This window comes from Pseudorasbora parva, chromosome 18 (genome assembly GCF_024679245.1).
Source record: "Pseudorasbora parva isolate DD20220531a chromosome 18, ASM2467924v1, whole genome shotgun sequence".
Lineage (NCBI taxonomy): Eukaryota > Metazoa > Chordata > Actinopteri > Cypriniformes > Gobionidae > Pseudorasbora > Pseudorasbora parva.
In genome coordinates, this window is record NC_090189.1 from 43,888,287 (window position 1) to 43,914,390 (window position 26,104).

At 42.6% G+C, this 26,104-nt stretch overlaps 4 protein-coding genes across 4 annotated transcripts; all 4 read right to left on the reverse strand.

Annotated features, from left to right (window-relative positions):
• Positions 1-4,560: 4,560 nt before the first annotated feature.
• LOC137046765 (zona pellucida sperm-binding protein 3-like) lies at positions 4,561-6,552 on the reverse strand. The gene is made up of 8 exons (XM_067424162.1): positions 5,993-6,552; positions 5,693-5,811; positions 5,515-5,618; positions 5,261-5,438; positions 5,032-5,149; positions 4,866-4,948; positions 4,702-4,793; positions 4,561-4,631 (listed from the first exon to the last, which is right to left on the reverse strand). The coding sequence occupies exons 1-8, from the start codon at positions 6,539-6,541 to the stop codon at positions 4,561-4,563; spliced, it is 1,314 nt and encodes a 437-aa protein (XP_067280263.1). The 5' UTR covers positions 6,542-6,552.
• An 8,154-nt stretch (positions 6,553-14,706) lies between these two features.
• LOC137046079 (zona pellucida sperm-binding protein 3-like) lies at positions 14,707-15,682 on the reverse strand. The gene is made up of 6 exons (XM_067423132.1): positions 15,679-15,682; positions 15,426-15,603; positions 15,197-15,314; positions 15,031-15,113; positions 14,869-14,960; positions 14,707-14,801 (listed from the first exon to the last, which is right to left on the reverse strand). Exons 1-6 carry the CDS (start codon positions 15,680-15,682, stop codon positions 14,731-14,733), a joined length of 546 nt encoding a protein of 181 aa, XP_067279233.1. The 3' UTR covers positions 14,707-14,730.
• Positions 15,683-15,718: 36 nt separating this feature from the next.
• LOC137046776 (zona pellucida sperm-binding protein 3-like) lies at positions 15,719-16,592 on the reverse strand. Its single transcript, XM_067424176.1, has 2 exons — positions 16,155-16,592; positions 15,719-15,975 (listed from the first exon to the last, which is right to left on the reverse strand). The coding sequence occupies exons 1-2, from the start codon at positions 16,578-16,580 to the stop codon at positions 15,853-15,855; spliced, it is 549 nt and encodes a 182-aa protein (XP_067280277.1). The 5' UTR covers positions 16,581-16,592; the 3' UTR covers positions 15,719-15,852.
• A 5,346-nt stretch (positions 16,593-21,938) lies between these two features.
• Positions 21,939-25,442, reverse strand: LOC137046774 (uncharacterized). Its single transcript, XM_067424174.1, has 6 exons — positions 24,954-25,442; positions 24,566-24,709; positions 23,622-23,711; positions 23,320-23,462; positions 22,655-22,805; positions 21,939-22,289 (listed from the first exon to the last, which is right to left on the reverse strand). Exons 1-6 carry the CDS (start codon positions 24,963-24,965, stop codon positions 22,221-22,223), a joined length of 609 nt encoding a protein of 202 aa, XP_067280275.1. The 5' UTR covers positions 24,966-25,442; the 3' UTR covers positions 21,939-22,220.
• Positions 25,443-26,104: the final 662 nt, after the last annotated feature.

Here is a 26,104-nt window from a genome sequence, read left to right on the forward strand (position 1 = left end):
GCCGCGGAAAGCCATTTGAGATCCTGGCTGACAGAGGAACCAACTTCCGAGGTGGAGCTGCGGAGCTGCAAGCCAGTTTTGCAGCTTTAGAAGGTCCTCTTCAAGAACAGCTGGCCAGACAGCAAATCGAGTTCCGTTTCAACCCCCCTGGCTCTCCACACTTTGGGGCAACATGGGAACGAGAGATCAAGTCGATTAAGTCAGCTCTCCAAGTTATCCTTCAGGACCACACCGTCGCTGAACCTGTGCTGCAAACTGTGCTGATTGAAGTGGAAGGAATACTCAATGCTAAACCACTTGGGTACCTCTCCTCCGATGCTGCAGATCCGGATCCTGTCACGCCAAATCTACTGTTGATGGGACGCCGTGACGCATCACTCCCACAGGCTGTCTATGCATCTAGTGACCTTCTCAGCAGAAGAAGATGGCGCCACAGCCAGATCCTGGCGGACCATTTCTGGTCCAACTTTATCCGTCGTCATCTCCCGGACCTTAAGAAGCGGTCGAAGTGGCACAAGGACACAGACAATCTGGCTGCTGGCCAGGTGGTGAAGGTGGTTGATTCACAGCTACCCAGAGCTCAGTGGCCCATCGGGAGAGTGGTGAAGACCTGTTCCGGTTCGGATGGACGAGTCAGGGTAGCTGAAGTTAAGATCAAGAGACAGACCTACCTACGTCCAGTCGTGCGTCTTGTGCGGCTGCCAGCCTGGGAGGATGAAGATGACACCAACTAAGTAGACTTTCCTTTGGGATTCAAATTTATCGTTAAATTTGGGAGCGCTATGTCAGGAAGTCTTTTATTCCTGACATTTTATTTTGAAACTGTAATGATGTCATATCTTTTCTGAGCGCATCACATCATCATTGCCAACTCCGCATTCTGTGGGATGGTGGCTCGCGTGGTCGTAACCTAATCGAAAACCACACACACACATACACACACACACACACACACACACACACACACACACACACACACACACACACACCCCACCTATATACCTATTTGTACACCAATGATTGTACCCAAACTACAAAGTTTGCTGAAATAACTTCTCCGTGCCCTTCTCTCTGGTTCAGTGTGATTCAGCGAGGTCTGCAGCGGGAGAGAGAGCCGTGGGACGAGCGGTAAGTGAGTGGGTTGGACGCAGATTGATAACCCCTGTATCTTGTTTCAGTAAAGGGCGCAGAGAGAGTATAAAATGCCAGGAGAAACGGAAGCAGGAGAGAGAGAGACAGACTGCTGACGCACCCCCCTGAGAGACCCGGAAGTGAAACTGTTCCTGAGTGTTTATGAGAAGTCACAGGCTGAAGTGTGCGCGCTGTGTTTGGAGTTGAATAATAAAAGTCGTCAGCAGTCTTGCCGACCCCCGTGTCCTCTTCCTTCCGTTCTTACCGAATCACTACACTGGTGCCGAAACCCGGGAGGGAAGAAGGACCCGCGCCGCCGCCATGCAGAGTTCGTCCTCCACGCCGCTTGCGGACATCATCGCATCCCTCGCGGCCCTACATCGCGAGCAACATCAAGCCCTGCTGGACCTCGGAACTGACCAAGAGAGGTGCTTCCAGGCCATCGTCCAGGCCCAGCAGGAGGGCCGCGAGAGGTTCCGGAGCTGGGTCGATCGGGAGGTTCACACCGAGGCCGTCGGGCAGTCCACCGCACCGGTTCACGTGCCGCTGCACAAGATGGGGCCACAGGATGATCCGGAGGCTTTCCTGGAACTGTTCCAAAAATCAGCGGACGCCTGCGGGTGGCCCCGTGCACAGTGGCCGGTGCGCTTGATCCCCCTGCTATCCGGCGAGGAACAGGCGGCCGCACAACAGCTACCGGTGGTGAACCTCCTTGTCTACGACGACCTGAAGAGGGCCATCATCCAGCGGGTCGGCCAGTCGCCGGAACAACATCGCCAGCGCTTCCGTTCCTTAGACTGGGGCAATGCCGGCCGGCCCTTCGCGATGGCCCAGCAGCTCCGGGACTCATTCCGCAAGTGGCTATTGGCCGGGGGAAGCGACGTGGACCAAGTGATCTATCTGGTGGTGCGGGAGCAGTTCATCACTCGGCTCCCCAAGAAGACGGCCGAGTGGGTCCAGTGCCACTGGCCCACATCGCAGGACACGGCCATCCACCTGGCGGAGGACCACATGGTGGCGTGCCCAGGGGTCGGCGAACCACTAACTTCTACCTCTCTCTCTCCCCCCTCTGTTTCTCTCTCTCGCCCTGTCCCTCTTCCTAGGTCCCGTCCACCGGGCCCTCCTCGTGTTCCCCCCAGAGGCCGGGGGGGAATGGGCCCAGGCCAGTTCGGGGGTTTGAGGGCTCCGCCCAGGGGGGCGGGGCTTATGGGGGCAGGGGGGGATAGTGCTTCCGGGGTTCTGCTCTCTCCGCGCCTGTTCTCAAACCCACTCCCTGCCACTGGAGCGGCGGGTAGGTCTGGGCTGGCCTGCTGGAGTACCCCCGATCAGGCTGGCGAGTACCAAATACTGAGAAATGGAAGCAGGAGAGAGAGAGACGGACTGCTGACGCACCCCCCTGAGAGACTGAGTTAACCGGAAGCCGGAAAGGCCGCAACCCGGAAGTGAAACTGTTCCTGAGTGTTTATGAGAAGTCACACGCTGAAGTGTGCGCGCTGTTTTTGGAGTTGAATAATAAAAGTCGTCAGCAGGCTCGCCGATCCCCGTGTCCTCTTCCTTCCTTTCTTACCGAATCACTACATCCCTTCAGAGTGTCCCACTCTATCATAGTCACTTAATTAGATTTTACCATTTCATTTGAGAAAACTATCATGTCATGAATACAGACACTTGAAGGTCTTCACGGCAACCTGTCAAAATTAAAGTGCAGTTTAACGTGAAGAAATTAGAAATATATTAGGCTACTGTTGTACAGTAGATTTAGCCAAGTCTCTATGTAATAATAATATGTACTACTACTAATAATTATGCCTAGATTGTTGCTTTTACTTGTTTTTTATAAACAATGTCTACTTTTAAACAGCATACAGCCTTAAATTTAAATGTTTATGTTGTGGAAATTGCAGTAAATTACAAGAGACAAGTTCTCACGTTGACCACACATGTACGTGTGTCATTTATTTTATGAAGAAGAAAAATCTAAACCAAAATGATGCTGACAAGTCCCACGTCAACACCATGATCAACACGCATTCAGAACATTTAAAGGGACCGCGATCCCTGAACAGTTCTGAAGAAACATGCTAAGAATAAAGTGCTGCCTTTATAATCAACAGTGTATAAAAATACGTTTAACAACAAAGGTGAATTATGTTTGTCACATTTACTACATTGTATTATTTAATTATAATTATCATCATAAAGAATAAACTCATTGAATGCAATTATAAATAACTTTTAAATAGTAAAAAAAAAAAGTATGGTATTGGTAATGACTACTGGAATTTTGTGACATCCCTAATTACTACTAGTATTAAATTACTACCACTAGTAATATAAATTGGAGATGTTGCTGATATGATCATTCATAGTAGTAATAGTAGAGATTTTTCCTTTTTTTTACTATAATTTAGTCACAAATCTGTTCTCTCTAGAAATAAGCATTTTTCAAGCATATGGCTGTTTGGTAGCTGTATAATACTTATTGTACATTGTTGCTATTTAAAAAAAATAGATGAACTGCTAATAAATGAAAAACTAATCATCTTTGGCACATTTTATTTACAGAATGAATGATATATCATGATTTTCTTGAAATATATCGTGTCAAAGAATCGCTGTTGTTGTGATAGTTATCATTGGTAAAATATCACGATAGTATCATATCATGAGTTATCCTGTGATTCCCACCCCTAATAGTTATGTAATACTTGATGTACTGCTTAATGCTGCATATTTGTAAAACTGCTGTGAGGGTGCTTCAAAGACAACATCTATGGGATTGATGGTAAAAAAAACAGCTCTTTTCACTGCAGTTATCAAGCTCATTATTTTCCCTCTTTTTTTGAAAGTTGTGAAACTGTTACTGCATTTCTATTTTGCCATTTGAGCAAATGGTGACAATATTTAATGTACTCCTCCAGTCACCACTATAAAAAGGTAACTCAACTACGATGACTTCCACTCTGAGAAACCCAGAAATGTGAAAAGGGTCTATGAAGCTCAACATAAAAACTACACTATCACTGAAGTGAAGTCTAATGAGTATTCAGTTAATAAAGGACAATATAATGTTGAAACTAAATGATAATAGTTTAGAGTAAGAGATTTGTGAACAGTAGTGGAACTAAAGGAACCAAATGAGTGCTTGTCATGCCGTAAAGTCAGCCAATCATGAAACAGTGTCAAGCAGCCACTCTGGAGAAGCTGCGCAGAAAGCACCAGTCAGCTGCTCGAGCCACTTACAGCACTTTGGAATTGGCATGATCTCACGTCAGACAATTTCTACCCAGAATGCACTGCTAAAGTAAGCCACTTATCAGTCTGTGCATTGCGGCATGAAGTTGAACAAGCCTTTTGAGAGCACAGAAATATGATAAGGAGAACAAAGAAATATAACAAGTCAGATACAAGCAAGAATTGATGTCAGCTTTATTGAGGAACTTTCTTTTGCCCTTGAACCACCACAGGACCAAGTGTAGCCTTGCCTTCCCACTGAACACCTAGAGAGAGGAGAGCCAGGTTAGAGCAGTTAAAACGTCAAATGCAACCTTAAGAGCAAAAGTTACTAACCTCCATAGGGAGAAGCAGCAATTCCACCATCAGGACCACATGTTGAGTCACAGCAACCACAAACTTGGTCATTTCCATCAGCAGCAAACCACCTGAACCAAGACAAAGACACCACCTTCAACATGATTAAAGTCAGCTTTAAAATAAGATAAAGTGCAACGTACCCATTGGCGAATGAACAGGATTTGTGCTGAGCGTCACTGGGTGCAGAAGCAATAGTTGCCTTCACAACACATGTTATGTAGATCTGCAAGGGATGACAGACACGTCAGAAAACCAAAGAAGATGGGAAGAGAAGTCGAATTAACTCATGATATGCGCAGTACATACAGAAGGACTGGAGCTCTCCTGGAACACGAACGCCTCCAGCTGGATCTGGACCTTGTCAACCTGGGACCGAGGCATGAAGCGGGAGCTGGAAGCTGTAGCCTTGGCATCCACAAAGCACCTGAAGACAAAGAGCAACTCAACTATAGAGAAAGTGAGCAACTAGACCCTAGCCATGACTGGTTAAAAAGCAACCAAAACGGTCCTATAGCATCAAGGGCCATGACCTTACCCATGATTCTCAATGAAGGAATATCTCGGAAGGGAGTTCACATCAGGCCCTTGAGTGGCCACACAGCTGTCCACAAACACACGCAGAGGCACATGATTGTACTGCTTCACAGATGCCTCAATGTTAATAATGCCACCCAGGAAATAGATGGATGAAGGTCTCTGACTGGACCAATCATCTACAGAGAAAGAGGGAACATTTTAGAAAAATAAAAAATAAATCCTTATTCTTGTTTATCAAAAACCTGTACCAACCCATCATAAGCTTCAGGGAGAACACCAAGGCTTCTTCACCAACCTCCGTTGAGGCATAAGGGACCCATGTTGGCCTCAAGGCATCACTGCTTACATTCTGAAGCCTGTGGTTCATTAAAGGACCCATTAAATGAGCTCCCCGTTGCACGAGAGGAAGTGAAAGTCACAGACCACTTACCTTTGATAGTGGCATTGAACACCAACAACTGCACCCTCGACCCGGGTAATCGGAGTACCTGCAAGAGCCTCAGGGGTGTAGGTAAGAGAGAAGGTGTAGACAAGCTCATCCTCATTCATCTGGAAGAGATTGAAGTAGTTAAAACAACTGTTCCTCACTAAGATGATTGGGTGAACCACCCCTTTAAGAAAGGTTTATACCAGCTGCCCTGGCATTGCAAATACAACAGCCATGTGAACTGACACTCCTTGAGGACTTTGGATATCCTCAACTAGAATAAACAGATTCAGGAGTACTTACCATCTGCACGCTGTTGCAGTCCTGTAACTCATACTCAAAGATGAGCACCTTAGACTGAGAGTCCTGACCAACAACAGGACAGCCGCCTAAAGACAGGCCAGTTGGCTGGATCAAATGACCATTGCTAAACAAGTCCTGCTGGACCTCTACAAGAACCCGGTTCTCTCCGCATTGAACCGCTACGCTGCTGGGAGTCACGGGTTGCCTCAACTGGAAGTTCACCGCCAACTCGCTCTGCACCTCGGGAACAATGGGATACTTCCAATCCAAAGGCTTCACTGGACCCTGCAACAGCTGCTTCTCCTGAAGGCCAAAAGGCTCCTGTGCAAGGCCTCTGGAGGAAGAACCCAAAGGACTCTGAAACTGAGACGACACTTGCAAAGTGTTCCGGAGCCCTGGAGGAGAAAGGGCAGGACTTCTGGAAGCTGGATCTGATTTTGGCCCCATGCTTCTTGGACTTTGACTGTATCTCAAACTTCCCCATGCATTAGGCAGATCAACTGCAACAATCACAACCACCACTAAGACACCTTTCAGAAACTCCATCATAGCAAACTTTGACACAAATGCCACAACACACACCAGTGCTTGGCTTGGCCATTTTGTACAGCATTGAGTGAAGGTGGCTCCTCCCCTTTTAGTTTAATTGATTACCTTTGATTCTCCTCTGGACCTGTAGAGTTTATCCATCTCTGGCACCCACTGCTCTGCGTTTACACTGGCACAAACAAATCAGAATTTTTACTCACATCTAACCCAGATCAAAATTTGTTGCATGCATATAAACGCAAAAATATATATATATATATTTTGCATCCATTTTGAGCCACTCCCAGATGTGTTTTTAAATCAGATTTATATCCGATATCTGGACATCTGACCAACGTCTAAATATGAATATCTTATTCCCATTGGCAGTCCAAGCCACCACGAGGCCAGAGTAACACATTTGGCCACAAAGATAGCTTTTTATGTCGTATTATGAAGCAGATGTGCCTGTATAAGCTCACATTAAAATTACTGCTATTATCCGGTCTATCCGTTGTCAGATTGAGCTGCAAACATCCATGACAGATTTGAACTTATCCAAACAGGAAAATAATCATGGCCACCCGACATGAATTTTTCGGCAAGGAGTTAAAAACCGAAACATGAAGTCCGACACTTTCTGCTTCCTATAGGGATGCTTGTGCTGTTTGAATAGTTTATCAAAGATGGAGTGAAATAAATGCAATATTTGTCAAATACACAGATGTTTCAAAGAGATCATAGTTATTAGGGGTGGGACAAAAAAAACGATATGCCGATTTATCGTGATATTTCGAGCCACGAGACGTTATCGATACTCTAGCACCAAGTATCAATATATTTTTTGTATAGGCTACATAGGCCTACCCACAGCTGCGTTCAGTCGCTTCCGTGTTTATCTAAGCGCAGGGCTCCAGACTGTAGCCGAATATACACTAGTGTCTGTGAATATTAAACTGCAAAATACTATTTAATAGTACGTGGCAGGTGTCAGGCCAGTGATTATTTCGTTCGCTGGCGTCCCCTGGATCGGCTAAATGAGCAGAGTGCTTCCCTGGTACCAGCTACGGTGACCTCTGGTGTGTGTGGCTTTCCCCATATCTACCGCCGTCGAGGAGTGTGTTCCGGTCATCTGCGCACTTTCCCTCGGATGCAGCGGTCGGAGGAGTTGACGGTGACGGACAGTCCGCGTCTGTTCAGGCTGGGTCTACTTAATTCGAGATCGGTGGTAAATAAGACTTTTATTATAAACGCCTTTTTTACCTCGCGCGAATTGGACTGCTTATTTATAACGGAAACCTGGATTACCGTTGGTGATTTAAGTCCTTTGTTGGAACTTTTGCCTTCAAACTGTTTTTAAACTCGCCCCGCTTAACTGGCAGGGGTGGCGGATTACTCTCTATGTTTAAAGACAAATATTCTTATCACCAAATAGGACAAAATGACTACAGAAGTTTTGAGCTGCAACGCTTTGTATTTGAACTAAATAGCCCATTGCTTTGATATATCGTCCTCCAAAACACAACACAGACTTTTTAATTGAGTTTGCAGATTTTTTGGGTGAATAAGTACCAAGGTATGATAAAGTGTTAATTTTAGGAGATTTTAATGTGCATGTGTGTTGCGCAACAGATTATTTAGGTAAGGAGTTTATTACTTTGATAAATGCCTTTGATTTGGATCAGCATGTAAATGTTCCTACCCATTGGGGTGGACATACTCTTGATCTTGTACTATCTCATGGTATTTCTTTGTTTGATCTGGAGATAGTAGATAATGGGTTTTCCGATCATAAATGTATTATATTCTCAATTCCTTCATCATCAAACTCTTTGAAATCCAAAAAGCTAGTTCGTAAATCTCGATTAATAAGTTCTGATATTACGACAATTTTTTCATCAGCTTTTTGTGATAAAAATGCATGTTATGGATACAAACCATGAATTAAGTGCAGAAGATCTTTTGTATGAGTTTAATTCTACATGTGTGAATGTTTTAAATGTAGTAGCTCCCGTAAAGATTTTAAAACCTAAGCCAGGTTTTGATCCATGGGTTGATGATAACATCCGCACTTTGAGGCAATCCTGCAGAAAAGCAGAGCGTAGATGGAAAAAGGATAAGCTTCATGTTTCTTTTGAAATACTAAGTGATTCATTGTTAAAATATCAAAAGGCCTTGAGAGCAGCAAGATCTGATTACTTCACAAAACTCATTACTAAAAACTATCACAGACCAAGAACTCTTTTTACTGTTTTTAATTCTGTTATTAACCCACCTGTTTATGAATATCCTGCTGCCTCATGTACTCTGTGTGATGATTTTCTTAATTTTTTGTGTGAATAAGATCAGTGACATTAGATTGGTGATACCTTACCCTTCTTTTGATCCTACTATTCCCATGGCGTATTTGGCAGAGCTTAAGCAATTCGTACCCATTTCTCTCTCCCATCTGCAAGAAATAGTGGGGCAATTAAAGCCGTCGGGCTCCTCTATGGATGCCATCCCTCCTTTTCTGTTGAAAAAAGTTTTTGATGCTATGGGGCCCTACATTTTAAACATTATAAATCGATGTTTAGAAACCTCCATGGTACCAGAAGCATTGAAGCATGCTATAGTTCGGCCACTTTTAAAGAAACCAAACATAGACTTAAATGTTATGGTGAATTTTAGACCTATTTCGAATTTGCTTTTGTCTCTAAGATTTTAGAGAAGATAGTGCTGAATCAATTACAGAGTTTCCTGGATGAAAGTAAGGTTTTTACTTTTCCAATCGGGTTTTAAAAAATATCATTCTGCACTCTGAGACTGCACTCCTTAAAGTTTTAAACGATGTGTTAATATCTGCTGACTCTGGGGTTTCTACCATACTTATATTGCTAGACTTGAGTGCCGCCTTTGATACGGTGGATCATTCTATTCTTCTTCATCGTCTGGAGCAGTGGGTGGGTATCAAAGGAACTGCTTTGGAATGGTTTAAATCATACTTGTCAAATAGGAAGTTTAGTGTTGGTACTGGGGAATATTCATCGAAGGCTGCTCCTTTGTCTTGTGGTGTTCCGCAGGGATCCATTTTGGCTCCAACTCTTTTCACATTATATATGCTTCCATTGGGGTCCATTTTCAGAAAAAATGGGTTGTCGTTCCACTGCTATGCGGACGACACTCAAGTTTATTTACCCCTAAAACCAAATTGTGATGGACTGGAAAAAATTAAGGCCTGCCTATCTGATGTGAAAGCTTGGTTATCTCGAAATTTCCTTAATTTTAATGAAAATAAAACTGAAATTATAGTATTCGGCTCATCGAATTCTATTAGTCAAATTACCTTAGGTAATTTAACACTTCCAGTTAAGTCTCGAGTGAAAAACTTAGGTGTCATTTTTGATGACGGTCTAAAATTTGACAGGCAGATAAGCTCGGTGGTTAAATCATGCTGTTTCCAACTGCGTCTTTTATCTAGAGTAAAACCAATTTTATCTTTTAAAAACTTTGAAAGACTGATTCATGCTTTTTTAACAACGAGGCTGGACTACTGTAACTCACTGTATGTCGGGATTAGCCAATCAGCTTTATCAGTTATAGGTAATTCAAAATGCGGCGGCCAGACTTCTAACAGGCACTAGAAAGCGGGAACATATTACTCCAGTACTACGTCATTTGCACTGGCTACCGGTACAATATCGTGTTGATTTTAAAATTCTTCTTCTGGTTTTTAAATCCTTACATGGTTTGACCCCTCCTTACCTTTCGGATTTACTGACAGAACATCGTCCAGTTAAGTCTCTCCGGTCGTCGAATCAGAGGTACTTATGTGTACCAAAAACAAAGTTGAAAAGTAGCGGGGACCGGGCGTTTTCATCAGCTGCGCCTAGACTATGGAATGCGTTACCTTTAAATATTAGATTAGCCCCTTCCTTGGCTGTTTTTAAATCTCGGCTAAAAACCTATCTTTTTGATTTGGCATATGGCTGAGGATGAAATGTATTGTTTTTATATTGTGTTTTACTTTGTATTTTGTATTGATGTAAAGCACACTGGTCAACTAGTGTTGTGTTTAGTAGTGCTATATAAATAAAATTGACATTGACATTGACATTAATAATTACTGAACTCTTGCATGTTCTGCGTCTCTGAACGACGGGCACTGATCTGTTATTATCTATTGCGCTGATGCACGAGAGCGCGTGCACACACACACACACACACACACACACACACACACACACACACACACACACACACACACACACACACACACACACACACACACAAGCGCAAGCACAAGCACGTGACACTCGCTCGCAGTCTTATTAGCCTTAAAAGCTTAATCTGCCGTCTCACTATATGAGGACTCGAATGCGTAAACTGTCACTGTCAGGAAGTCTTTTATTCCTGACATTTTATTTTGAAACTGTAATGATGTCATATCCTTTCCGAGCGCATCACATCATCATTGCCGACTCCGCATTCCGTGGGATGGTGGCTCGCGTGTGCGTAACCTAATCGAACCCCCACCTACTATAAACCTATTTGTACACCAATGATTGTACCCAAACTACAATATTAAAGTTTGCTGGAATAACTTCTCCGTGCCCTTCTCTCTGACTGGAGCCCTGAGCCCTGTCAAAGGGCCCTGCCAGACCAGTATTATCCCCTTCAGAGTGTCTCTATCATATGGTCTCTATCCACTCTATCATATGGTCCTTCGAGCCGGATCTGACAGCTTTCTGGAGACAATATGGAGCCAGGACAACCATCTGCAGATCCAGCAGTGCGTTCTCAAACCCAGCATAAGATACAGTTACCAGCATCCCTTGCAAACTTTGAAGTTGGGTACACACTGAGAGTCACAGTACTCCCTTCCACCAAAGCTGAGGAACTCGGAGCAGCAGCCCCAGCTCAAGACATCCCAATCCCTGATCCATTTTCACTGCCATCTGTGAGAGCAGAGTCATGTCGATCCTGGATATCTTCTCATCGTAGCAGACCGAGATCTCGAGCCAGTGCTGCCTCATCAACCTAGAGGTCCATTGCAGACGGGTTATCCGAGCTACAAAGTGCCATGTTGGAGGAACAGGTCAAGCGGATGGAATTAGCAGAAGTGCAGTGGCAGATTATGGAGCAGACGCTAGTGGACGAGCAGTGTACTCTTCTAGACAAAGAAGCCAGAGAGGCCCTCTATGAGAAGGAGGATCTTCTCAGAGAACAAGAACGTCAGAGACGATGACTGGAGGAGAAAGCAGAGATGGCACACAAGAGTAAAGAGGCTATCACCAGGCATCAGATGTTGCGACGGCGACAGAAAGAGAAAGAGATGGAATTGACGCAAGCGGCTCTTATCCCGTCTTTCCTGAAGGAAGAAGGAATTGAGAGTTCCCGTTCCTCCATGCCCCTCAGTGAATGTGAGTACAACCGAATCTATTTGGTCCCTACAATGTCAAGGTGGGCCGGTGCACAGAAAAGCGGTGGGGTCTGATTTTCAAGTGCATGATGACGAGCTGTGTGCATCTTGACCTACTGGAGAGCATAGACACTGATGCTTTCCTGATGTCTCTCAAGCCGCCTCATCGCCCGCCGCGGAAAGCCATTTGAGATCCTGGCTGACAGAGGAACCAACTTCCGAGGTGGAGCTGCGGAGCTGCAAGCCAGTTTTGCCGCTTTAGAAGTTCCTCTTCCAGAACAGCTGGCCAGACAGCAAATCGAGTTCCCTTTCAACCCCCCTGGCTCTCCACACTTTGGGGGAACATGGGAACGAGAGATCAAGTCGATTAAGTCAGCTCTCCAAGTTATCCTTCAGGACCACACCGCCGCTGAACCTGTGCTGCAAACTGTGCTGATTGAAGTGGAAGGAATACTCAATGCTAAACCGCTTGGGTACCTCTCCTCCGATGCTGCAGATCCGGATCCCGTCACACCAAATCTATTGTTGATGGGACGCCGTGACGCATCACTCCCACAGGCTGTCTATGCATCTAGTGACCTTCTCAGCAGAAGAAGATGGCGCCACAGCCAGATCCTGGCGGACCATTTCTGGTCCAACTTTATCCGTCTTCATCTCCTGGACCTTCAGAAGCGGTCGAAGTGGCACAAGGACACAGACAATCTGGCTGCTGGCCAGGTGGTGATGGTGGTTGATTCACAGCTACCCAGAGCTCAGTGGCCCATCGGGAGAGTGGTGAAGACCTGTTCCGGTTCGGATGGACGAGTCAGGGCAGCTGAAGTTAAGATCAAGAGACAGACCTACCTACGGCCAGTCGGGCGCCTTGTGTGGCTGCCAGCCTGGGAGGATGAAGATGACACCAACTAAGTAGACTTTCCTTTGGGATTCAAATTTATCGCTAAATTTGGGGGCGCTATGTCAGGAAGTCTTTTATTCCTGACATTTTATTTTGAAACTGTAATGATATCATATCCTTTCCGAGCGCATCGCATCATAATCGCCGACTCCGCATTCTGTGGGATGGTGGCTCGCGTGTGCATAACCTAATCGAAAACCACACACACACACACACACACACACACACACACACACACACACACACACACACACAATTAGAAATATATTAGGCTACTGTTGTACAGTAGATTTAGCCATGTCTCTATGTGATAATAATATGTACTACTAATAATAATTATGCCTAGATTGTTGCTTTTACTTGTTTTTTATAAACAATGTCTACTTTTAAACAGCATACAGCCTTAAATTTAAATGTTTATGTTGTGGAAATTGCAGTAAATTACAAGAGACAAGTTCTCACGTTGACCACACATGTACGTGTGTCATTTATTTTATGAAGAAGAAAAATCTAAACCAAAATGGTGCTGACAAGTCCCACGTCAACACCATGATCAACACGCATTCAGAACATTTAAAGTGACCGCGATCCCTGAACAGTTATGAAGAAACATGCTAAGAATAAAGTGCTGCCTTTATAATCAACAGTGTATAAAAATACATTAAACAACAAAGGTGAATTATGTTTGTCACATTTACTACATTGTATTATTTAATTATAATTATCATCATAAAGAATAAACTCATTGAATAAACCGACTACTGGAATTGTGTGACATCCCTAATTACTACTAGTATTAAATTACTACCACTAGTAATATAAATTGGAGATATTGCTGGTATGATCATTCATAGCAGTAGTAATAGTAGATTTTTCCTTTTTTACTATAAATCATTTAGTCACAAATCTGTTCTCTCTAGAAATAAGCATTTTTCAAGCATATGGCTGTTTGGTAGCTGTATAATATTTATTGTACATTGTTGCTATTTAAAAAAAAATAGATGAACTGTTAATAAATGATAAACTAATCATCTTTGGCACATTTTATTTACAGAATGATAGTGATATATCATGATTTTCTTGAAATATATCGTGTGTCAAAGAGTCGCTGTTGTGATAGTTATCGTTGGTAAAATATCACGATAGTATCATATCATGAGTTATCCTGTGATTCCCACCCCTAATAGTTATGTAATACTTGATGTACTGCTTAATGCTGCATATTTGTAATACTGCTGTGAGGGTGTTTTAAATACAACATCTATGGGATTGATAGTAAAAAAATAGCTCTCTTCACTGCAGTTATCAAGCTCACTATTTTCCCCCTCTTTTTGAAAGTTGTGAAACTGTTACTCCATTTCTATTTTGCCATTTGAGCAAATGGTGACAAAATATTTAATGTACTCCTCCAGTCACCACTATAAAAGTTAACTCCACTACAATGACTTCCACTCTGAGAAACCCAGAAATGTGAAAAGGGTCTATGAAGCGCAACATAAAAGCTACACTATCACTGAAGTCAAATGAGTATTCAGTTGATAAAGGACAATATAATGTTGCAACTAAATGATAATAGTTTAGAGTAAGAGATTTGTGACCAGTAGTGGAACTAAAGGGACCAAATGAGTGCTTGTCATGCCATAAAGTCAGCCAATCATGAAACAGTGTCAAGCAGCCGCTCTGAAGAAGCTGCGCAGAAAGCACCAGTCAGCTGCTCGAGCCACTTACAGCACTTTGGAATTGGCATGATCTCACGTCAGACAATTTCTACCCAGAATGCACTGCTAAAGTAAGCCACTGATCAGTCTGTGCGTTGCTGCATGAAGTTGAACAAGCCTTTTGAGAGCACAGAAATATGATAGGGAGAACAAAGAAATATAACAAGTCAGATACAAGCAAGAATAGATGTCAGCTTTATTGAGGAACTTTCTTTTGCCCTTGAACCACCACAGGACCAAGTGTAGCCTTGCCTTCCCACTGAACACCTAGAGAGAGGAGAGCCAGGTTACAGTTAAAACGTCAAACGCAACCTTAAGAGCAAAAGTTACTAACCTCCATAGGGAGAAGCAGCAATTCCACCATCAGGACCACATGTTGAGTCACAGCAACCACAAACTTGGGCATTTCCATCAGCAGCAAACCACCTGAACCAAGACAAAGACACCACCTTCAACATGAGCAAAGTCCGCTTTAAAATAAGAAAGTGCAACGTACCCATTGGCGAATGAACAGGATTTGTGCTGAGCGTCACTGGGTGCAGAAGCAATAGTTGCCTTCACAACACATGTTATGTAGATCTGCAAGGGATGACAGACATGTCAGAAAACCAAAGAAGATGGGAAGAGAAGTCAAATTAACTCATGATATGTGTAGTACATACAGAAGGACTGGAGCTCTCCTGGAACATGAACGCCTCCAGCTGGATCTGGACCTTGTCAACCTGGGACCGAGGCATGAAGCGGGAGCTGGAAGCTGTAGCCTTGGCATCCACAAAGCACCTGAAGACAAAGAGCAACTCAACTATAGAGAAAGTGAGCAACTAGACCCTAGCCATGACTGGTTAAAAAGCAACCAAAACGGTCCTATAGCATCAAGGGCCATGACCTTACCCATGATTCTCAATGAAGGAATATCTCGGAAGGGAGTTCACATCAGGCCCTTGAGTGGCCACACAGCTGTCCACAAACACACGCAGAGGCACATGATTGTACTGCTTCACAGATGCCTCAATGTTAATAATGCCACCCAGGAAATAGAGGGATGAAGGTCTCTGACTGGACCAATCATCTACAGAGAAAGGGGGAACATTTTAGAACAAAAAACAAGAATAAGGATTTATTTTTATCAAAAACCTCTACCAACCCATCATAAGCTTCAGGGAGAACACCAAGGCTTCTTCACCAATCTCCGTTGAGGCATAAGGGACCCATGTTGGCCTCAAGGCATCACTGCTTACATTCTGAAGCCTGTGGTTCATTAAAGGACCCATTAAATGGGCTCCCCGTTGCACGAGAGGAAGTGAAAGTCACAGACCACTTAACTTTGATAGTGGCATTGAACACCAACAACTGCACCCTCGACCCGGGTAATCGGAGTACCTGCAAGAGCCTCAGGGGTGTAGGTAAGAGAGAAGGTGTAGACAAGCTCATCCTCAGTCATCTGGAAGAGATTGAATCAGTGGGTTAAGCAAGAGGGTTTTTAAACAGATGCCACATACCAAGATGGGCTTTTTGGTTTGAAGGGTTATTTCAAGCGCAAGTTTAGAACGGTGAAAATACAACATTAACTTTTATCAACCCTCTGCCACAAAAAAAAAAAATGGATTTAGGAGTTCTTACCATCTGCACGCTGTTGCAGTCCTGTAACTCATACTCAAAGATGAGCACCTTAGACTGAGAGTCCTGACCAACAACAGGACAGCCACCTAAAGACAGGCCAGTTGGCTGGATCAAATGACCATTGCTAAACAAGTCCTGCTGGACCTCTACAAGAACCCGGTTCTCTCCACATTGAACCGCTACGCTGCTGGGAGTCACGGGTTGCCTCAACTGGAAGTTCACCGCCAACTCGCTCGGCACCTCGGGAACAATGGGATACTTCCAATCCAGAGGCTTCACTGGACCCTGCAACAGCTGCTTCTCCTGAAGGCCAAAAGGCTCCTGTGCAATTGGACTTTGACTGTATCTCAAACTTCCCCATGCATTAGGCAGATCAAATGCAACAATCACAACCACCACTAAGACACCTTTCAGAAACTCCATCATAGCAAACTTTGACACAAATGCCACAACACACACCAGTGCTTGGCTTGGCCATTTTGTACAGCATTGAGTGAAGGTGGCTCCTCCCCTTTTAGTTTAATTGATTACCTTTGATTCTCCTCTGGACCTGTAGAGTTTATCCATCTCTGGCACCCACAGCTCTGCGGTTTCTATGTCTGCGTTTACACTGGCACAAAAAAATCTGATTTTTTTACTCACATCTCACCCAGATCAAAATTTGTTGCATGCATATATGCATAAAAAAAAAAAAAAAAAAAAAAAAAATATATATATATATATATATATATATATATATATATATATATATAAGAGCTTTTGTATGAGTTTAATTCTACATGTGTGAATGTTTTAAATGTAGTAGCTCCCGTAAAGATTTTAAAACCTAAGCCAGGTTTTGATCCATGGGTTGATGATAACATCCGCACTTTGAGGCAATCCTGCAGAAAAGCAGAGCGTAGATGGAAAAAGGATAAGCTTCATGTTTCTTTTGAAATACTAAGTGATTCATTGTTAAAATATCAAAAGGCCTTGAGAGCAGCAAGATCTGATTATTTCACAAAACTCATTACTAAAAACTATCACAGACCAAGAACTCTTTTTACTGTTTTTAATTCTGTTATTAACCCACCTGTTTATGAATATCCTGCTGCATCATGTACTCTGTGTGATGATTTTCTTAATTTTTTGTGTGAATAAGATCAGTGACATTAGATTGGCGATACCTTACCCTTCTTTTGATCCTACTATTCCCATGGCGTATTTGGCGGAGCTTAAGCAATTCGTACCCATTTCTCTCTCCCATCTGCAAGAAATAGTGGGGCAATTAAAGCCGTCGGGCTCCTCTTGCTTTTTTAACAACGAGGCTGGACTACTGTAACTCACTGTATGTCGGGATTAGCCAATCAGCTTTATCAGTTACAGGTAATTCAAAATGCGGCGGCCAGACTTCTAACAGGCCCTAGAAAGCGGGAACATATTACTCCAGTACTACGTCATTTGCACTGGCTACCGGTACAATATCGTGTTGATTTTAAAATTCTTCTTCTGGTTTTAAAATCCTTACATGGTTTGACCCCTCCTTACCTTTCGGATTTACTGACAGAACATCGTCCAGTTAAGTCTCTCCGGTCCGGTCATCGAATCAGAGGTACTTATGTGTACCAAAAACAAAGTTGAAAAGTAGCGGGGACCGGGCGTTTTCATCAGCTGCGCCTAGACTATGGAATGCGTTACCTTTAAATATTAGATTAGCCCCTTCCTTGGCTGTTTTTAAATCTCGGCTAAAAACCTATCTTTGTGATTTGGCATATGGCTGAGGATGAAATGTATTGTTTTTATATTGTGTTTTACTTTGTCTTTTGTATTGATGTAAAGCACACTGGTCAACTAGTGTTGTGTTTAGTAGTGCTATATAAATAAAATTGACATTGACATTGACATTAATAATTACTGAACTCTTGCATGTTCTGCGTCTCTGAACGACGGGCACTGATCTGTTATTATCTATTGCGCTGATGCACAAGAGCGCGCGCACTCTCTCTCTCTGGTAGTCCATCGATGTCCGATGATGACTTCTTCTATGACTTGTGTGTTCTTTGATGACTGTAAAGTCCGATGCGGGAAGCACACTGTCTTTTACAGACAGGGCATGTAAAAATGTCTCCGGATTGCCTTGGGGGTGCGGGAACAAGCATTGCCTGTTTTCTCTGATCTCTTTTAGACAGGCGAAGTTCAATTCTCCTGGCTTCATAGCTTTGTGCTCCATTCTGACATGTTTGCCGCCAGAGTGTACGGTTTGCGGCACTACTTTCCAGGGATAAGGGGTTCATCCCACACTTCTTAAGAGAGGCTTTTAGTTGGTCTTTCAGTCTCTTTTTTTGACCTCCTGCAGAACGACATCCAAGATGTAATTGCCCGTACAATACCTTACGCGGAAAGCGACTTGATGGCATTCTCACCACATGACCAAGCCATCTAAGTTGGTATAGCATTAGAGTTGCTTCTATACTCCAACAGTTAGATTTTTTCAGGATATCAACATGTGGCACTCGATCTTGCCAAGTCACCTTAAGGATACGCTGCAGGCATCTAATGTGGAAAGACTCCAACATTTTCAGATGTCGAGCATAGATAGTCCATGTCTCAGAACCATACAGAAGGGCGGTGAGGCAGATTGCCCGATAAACAGCAATCTTTGTGTGGAGATTTAAATTTGTGTTACTGAACACTCTTTTCCTCAACCTCCCAAATGAAGATGCAGCCTGCTTGATCCTATATTGAATATCTTGATCTATGCTACAGTCATTTGATAGATAACTGCCAAGATATTTGAAGTGTGGCACTATAGTAAGTGTGGAATCATGAACAGTGAAAACTGGTGGCTTTTGTGGAGGATCCGAGGACCACTGACAAAGGACTTCCGTTTTCTTGATATTCACAGCTAGACCCATCCTGCTGTATGCTTTAACAACAGCATTAAGAGTATTCTGTAAGTCTTCTGGAGTATGTGACACCAAGGCACAATCGTCTGCATACTGCAATTCCAGCACTCGAACCAACTGAAGCTTAGTGACTGCCTGGAACCTCCTGATGTTAAACAGGTTACCATCCAGTCTATAAGCCACTGTAACGCCACTTTCTTCTTCCATTTCTTTATGCAGCAGCTTTGTGACACACAGTAAGAAGATGTTAAACAAGACTGGTGCAAGAACACAGCCCTGCCTTACTCCAGTGCCTACTGCAAAGTGTGCAGATTCTAGTCCACCCAATGTCACTTTGGCAGTCATCCCATCATGGAACTGTCGTAGCAATGTGATAAACTTTACAGAGCATCCAAAATGCAAAAGCACTTCCCATAAGATGTCACGATTTACAGAATCAAAGGCTTTGGAAAGATCTACAAAAGCAATGAACAAGTTCTTATGTTGTTCGCGACATTTCTCCTGCAGCTGGCGTGTGGTAAATATCATGTCCACTGTACTTCGACCTGCTCTGAACCCGCTTTGGGATTCAGGCAATAGATTTTCTGAGATAGTATTAACAAGTCTATGGAGCATTACCTTTGCCAGAACTTTACCTGCAACTGAAAGAAGAGAGATACCCCTACTATTTTCACAAATGGACCTGTCACCCTTGTTTTTATATATTGTGACAATATTTGCATCCTTCCACTGTTGGGGAATATTTTCTTGCTGCCACACTAGGGTGATGAACTGATGGATTGCCCTTGTGCAGAGGTACCCTCCTTCCTTCAGGAGCTCAGCAGGAATACAGTCAGGCCCAGGGGACTTGCTGTTTTTCAATTTCTTGATTGCAGCATACACTTCAGAAAAAGAAGGTGGAACATCAAGACTCTGTATGCTTGGTAAAGTTGGTAGTTCCTCCAGCACTGTAAGATCAACAGATGCCTTTTGGTTTAATAAGGCTTGAAAATGCTCTCCCCATCTTTGAACAATACCTGTTTGGTCCTTAATGAGGGTCAGTTCATCAGCTGATCTCAAGGGGCAGATCGAGTAAGATATTGGGCCATAAATGGCCTTAACTGCATTATAAAAATTATGCATATCATGCTTATCTGCAAAGGATTGAATCTGCTGGGCCTTGGATATCCACCACTGATTCTGCAGTTGCCGCAAGGTCCCTTGCATTGCTTTTCTCTGTCCGTGCCAGACCTTCTTAAGAGTTTCACAAGTTGGATTATTAAGGAAGGCTTTATGGGCAATATGCATTTTTTTAAGGAGGGTGGTAATATGTGTGGAATTTTCGTCAAACCAATCCTGTTTTTTTTTCTTGTGCTTTCCAATAGATTCAACTGCTGCATCATAAAGAGATGTACTTATGTAACTCCATTTGCTGTCAATTGTCACACACACACACACACACACAAGCGCAAGCACAAGCACAAGCACAAGCACGTGACACTCGCTCGCAGTCTTATTAGCCTTAAAAGCTTAGTCTGCCGTCTCACTATATGAGGACACGAATGCATAAACTGTCACTGTCAGGAAGTCTTTTATTCCTGACATTTTATTTTGAAACTGTAATGATGTCATATCCTTTCCGAGCGCATCACATCATCATTGCCGACTCCGCATTCTGTGGGATGGTGGCTCGCGTGTGCGTAACCTAATCGAACCCCCCACCTATATACCTATTTGTACACCAATGATTGTACCCAAACTACAATATTAAAGTTTGCTGGAATAACTTCTCCGTGCCCTTCTCTCTGACCGGAGCCCTGAGCCCTGTCAAAGGGCCCTGCCAGACCAGTATTATCCCCTTCAGAGTGTCCCACTCTACACTCTAAAAACTGCTGGGTTAAAATCAACCCAAATTGGGTTGTTTTGGCAACCCAGCGCTGGGTTAAAAAGGGACGTACCCAGCGCTGGGTTGTTTTAACCCAACTAGTTGGGTTAAATGTTTAACCCAGCATGCTGGGTTGTTATTTTAACCCAATTATGGGTTAAAAATTACTACACCGCTGGGTTGATGTAACCCAAAATGGGTTGGAAGTTTAAACTAGAAATTCTAGTAATTAAAATGACATCTACAGCAATACAGACTTCAGTAATAAAAATATAAAATTTTATTTTTGTTTTATCAAGTAAAATTGTCCATTTGTGAATACATTTTTAAAAAAAAAATTCCCATCACTCCCTACCCATTGACAAAAATCAATGAGACTTGAAATAACTTGAAGAAAATATGAAGTGAAATCTAAAAACATTTCATTTACATCAACATCTTGCACACAAGATATCATGTGAGCGAAATACTCAGAATCAATTGTAATGTAAATGTACTGTAGAAGAAAAGTACAAGTATTTAGAAATAGTAAATATAAAAGAGGAAAGATCTCAGACAGTACAAAAACTGTCATCAAGAGTCAGAAAAATGAACCGTTTGAAGAAAATTTGAAATCTTTAAGCATTTACATCAACATCTTGAGCAAACATCATGTGAGTGAAATACTCTGTAATCAATTGTAGTGTAATTGTACTGTAGAAGAAAAGTACACATATTTAGAAGTAGTAGTAAATATAAGAAGAACAGCAAAGAGGAAAGGTCTCAGACAGTACAAAAACTGTCAAAAATTAGTCAGAAAAATTAACCTTTTAAAGAAGATTTGAAATCTCAAATTTACATCAACATCTTGAGCAAACATCATGTGAGTGAAATACTCTGTAATCAATTGTAGTGTAATTGTACTGTAGAAGAAAAGTACACATATTTAGAAGTAGTAGTAAATATAAGAAGAACAGCAAAGAGGAAAGTAATAAAGTAATAAAGTAATAAAAATGAGTCAGAAAAATTTACTTTTTGAAGAAGATGAATGTGAATTTGAAATCTTAAAACATTTCAAAGCATTTACATCAACATCTTGAGCATAACATCATGTGACAATTACTGTTTGTCAGCAAAAATGAAGGCTCGCAAAACTCTCATTGTTGGGGTTTCATCCCTGGAAAGTCCATAAACTAGTTTGTAAAAACTGTTACACTGTGGAACACCGTTTCGGGTAGTCTATGTCAAATACATAGAATGCCTTTAAGTAAATATCAACTGCAGCAAGCAATGTATTTTGCTCGAGTGTTGATAATTGCAAAGGCTTGAGGGCATTGGTTATCTCCAAGCATGAGGGAATTCTTTTGAGTCTTTTGAGCGCAGGTACTCAGCCATATTGGTCCCAATCTGAAAAGAAGAAAAAAAATAGAGAAGGGGGGGATAGGGGATTGGCATCAATTTAGAACGCAAAAAGGTCAAACTAATGTAAATACCTTTAGGAACAGTAAAGGGTATGACACACCAAGCCGACCAGTATACAGTACTCTCATTAATTATAAAGATAACATTCAGCTAGTGACTACTTGAAGTGTGGCTGAGCAGTGTAGTGAAAGGATAATGATATTATTCTGTCTTGTATTAATATACAAAAAGGGAAAACGGCTCTCACTTAAAGCAGCTGGCTCATATATCAATAAAATTTAACAAGTAGAGGCCATTCGCACCCAGAATCGGAAGTCCAAATTTTGCATATATAATAGACACAGACATACCTGGCAAAATAAAACTACTGCTAGTTCATGGGTTCTCTGAAGAAACTCGATTTTGTCCTCCTTTTCTGACCCTTTTGTGCACGTTTCGAAGACGCTCCTCCAGGAAGCCAGTAGCAGGTCTGTGGAATCGACTTGGACTGAACCATGCTTCCTTGTGTTTAAAGAAAAAGAAAACAGTATTAAAAAGTGCAACACTGGCGCCATTTACATGAGTACATGAATGTGATTAAAGGAGTGTTTTCCCATCCCTGTTCCTGGTGGCACATGAGCATTACACATTTCTGAACTCGTCCTAATCAAACACCTGATTCAACTCATCAGCTCATTAGTAGAAAAATACAAAAGTCCATATAAATACAGCAAAATCACATCCCTGTGTTAGACACTGTACTCCTTTACCCTGGCAATCCTTAAAGGGGGTCATATAATGGTACATGCACGTTTACAAGCAGATTGTATGGAAATGTGTGTTGGCAGTGCCTGTACACAACCATCCTATAATGATAAAAAACATTCCCAACACTGCTAATGCAGGGTTTTTCCTGGGTCAGAAATGGTCTTCGGTGGTGGCTGTCTAGCTGACCAGACATGGTCATCCACACACACGCGAGCACGAGCACACACACGCACGCGCAGTAAAAGCACCTACCCGCGTGTGTACTCACTTTTCTCCAAAGCGTTCAATAAGATGTGACACCAAGATCCGAACCATGGCTTGTCTCTCTTTAAGTGAAATGCAGTGCTCGTTTTCAATAGCATCTACAATACCTCTGCCATTGGGTGTTGCAAGAAGGATGTCTCTTACGCTCTAAAAAAATAAATTATATATTTTTGTATAAATATTGTTATTTTTGTTAGAAAAACATCCTACAAATTTCTTTAATTCATGCACACAAAAAAAGACAAGGCCTTTTCTAGCAACAGTCTGGTACCAAAACAAGAAATCATTAAACACACAAAAACTTACAAATGCTGCTACTTGCTCCACAGCTATCCTGTGCTGCTGCTCCCTTGATATGGATATAGTAGGTGTAGTTGAAAGCTCTTCAGTTGATTCCTTTAATAGAAAATTGAATGGTAATGCATTTTTACAGCATGTTAGTTCTGCACAATATATTGTTTCAGCAATGATATCATGATGTGCATGATCATGATATCATTGCCAATTTTCTAAACCATAAACCATTTTTTCAGTGAAACTTACAAGATGTATACGTTATGATGACAACAAATTGAGAAACCCTCTCAGTGTATTGTGATGTGCCCATGATGACTTAATTTATATTAATAGAATATGGTTTACAACTGCAAGAGGTAGTATTTGGTAGAAGGTGTAGACAAGCATAATTTAGGGGGTTAGTTAGGGTTATTCACTCACTATCACGTTGTTCCAAACCCGCAAGACTTTCGTTCATCTTCATAACATAAATTAATATCTTTTGATGAAATCTGAGATGTGCCCCTTTTTGACAGTCTTCACAACTAACGTTAGCACTTTGAAGCTTCAAAAGTTTTTTTTTTATATATATATATGAATCGAGCGGTTTAGTCCACATTTTCTGAAGAGACACCATCGAAAATTAACTTAACATATCTCGGGAGAGAGGCACGGACAAAATGGCGGTCGATGTAACGTTAAAAAAATATACTGTCTATACGTTTAAATAGGTACAAATATAAAGTATGTATAGTAAGTGGATTGCTCATAGTAAATTAATAACATCTACTGTTATTAATGTACAGTTAAACGAAAGCAGGAACGGAAGATTTGTTAAGTAACGTTATGTTCTGAACAGAAGACCAAGCTAGAATAATAAGTTAAACTTCACCGAATCAAACCCGTAGCCAATACAGCAAATAATATATAATAAAGTTGACATATTCAGAAGCAATTTTTAAAAATGGACTTACCTTTTCCCTTCCAAATGCCAGCGTCGTGATGACAGTGTGGCGCACTTTCTTCCTAGTCCACTGAAGACAGTTGTGTCGTATGAGACGCAGCGCGGCTGTCATTTGGCCGTGAGGTCGAATCTCAATTGAGCTGAGAGCATAAAACTGCGTTTATACAATAAAATCGTTAGAGAAATATTTAATATATGTTGATAACAGCCTCTATTAACAGAATGTTTGGAAATAAGACGAAAGAAACCCAATAAAAGCGGCAGTTAAGACTTGAGGCAAAAAAACGCGAATATTTCCATATAAGCTCTTTTCTGACTTTTCCACCTTCCACGAAATCTCTAAATACTCTTGGATAAAAAACAATTGATAACTACTTGAAATTTGTATATTTACTTACCATAAACTGCATAAACGTCTTTTATTCGCTTCCACCTGAATGCGCTAAGAAAATGGCGGCTTCTCCAACTGGTGTCGTCCGTGTTTTTGCGTGACGTGCGTGCTCTCTTTCACGTCCGCGTTCCCAACCCAGCACGCTGGGTTGCAGGTTAAAAACAACTTTCAACCCAAATTGGGTTAAATCAACCCAGCATTCTTACCCAGCAGTCTCAACCCAGCGTTTGGGTTGAAAAAACAACCCAGCATTTTTTAGAGTGTATCATATGGTCCTTCGAGCCGGATCTGACAGATCCAGCAGTGCGTTCTCGACCCCAGCGGAAGATACAGTTACCAGCATCCCTTGCAAACTTTGAAGTTGGGTACACACTGAGAGTCACAGTACTCCCTTCCACCGAAGCTGAGGAACTCGGAGCAGCAGCCCCAGCTCAAGACATCCCAATCCCTGATCCATTTTCACTGCCATCTGTGAGAGCAGAGTCATGTCGATCCTGGATATCTTCTCATCGTAACAGACCGAGATCTCGAGCCAGTGCTGCCTCATCAACCTAGATGTCCATTGCAGACGGGCTATCCGAGCTACAAAGTGCCATGTTGGAGGAACAGGTCAAGCGGATGGAATTAGCAGAAGTGCAGTGGCAGATCATGGAACAGACGCTAGTGGACGAGCAGTGTACTCATCTAGACAAAGAAGCCAGAGATGCCCTCTATGAGAAGGAGGAACTTCTCAGAGAACAAGAACGTCAGAGACGTCGACTGGAGGAGAAAGCAGAGATGGCATACAAGAGTAAAGAGGCTATCACCAGGCATCAGATGTTGCGACGGCGACAGAAAGAGAAAGAGATGGAATTGGCGCAAGCGGCTCTTATCACGTCTTTCCTGGAGGAAGAAGGAATTGAGAGTTCCCGTTCCTCCAAGGCCCTCAGTGAATGTGAGTACAACCGAATCTATTTGGTCCCTACAATGTCATGGTGGTGCACAGAAAAGCGGTGGGGTCTGATTTTCAAGTGCATGACGACGAGCTGTGTGCATCTTGACCTACTGGAGAGCATAGACACTGATGCTTTCCTGATGTCTCTCCGTCGCCTCGTCGCCCGCCGCGGAAAGCCATTTGAGATCCTGGCTGACAGAGGAACCAACTTCCGAGGTGGAGCT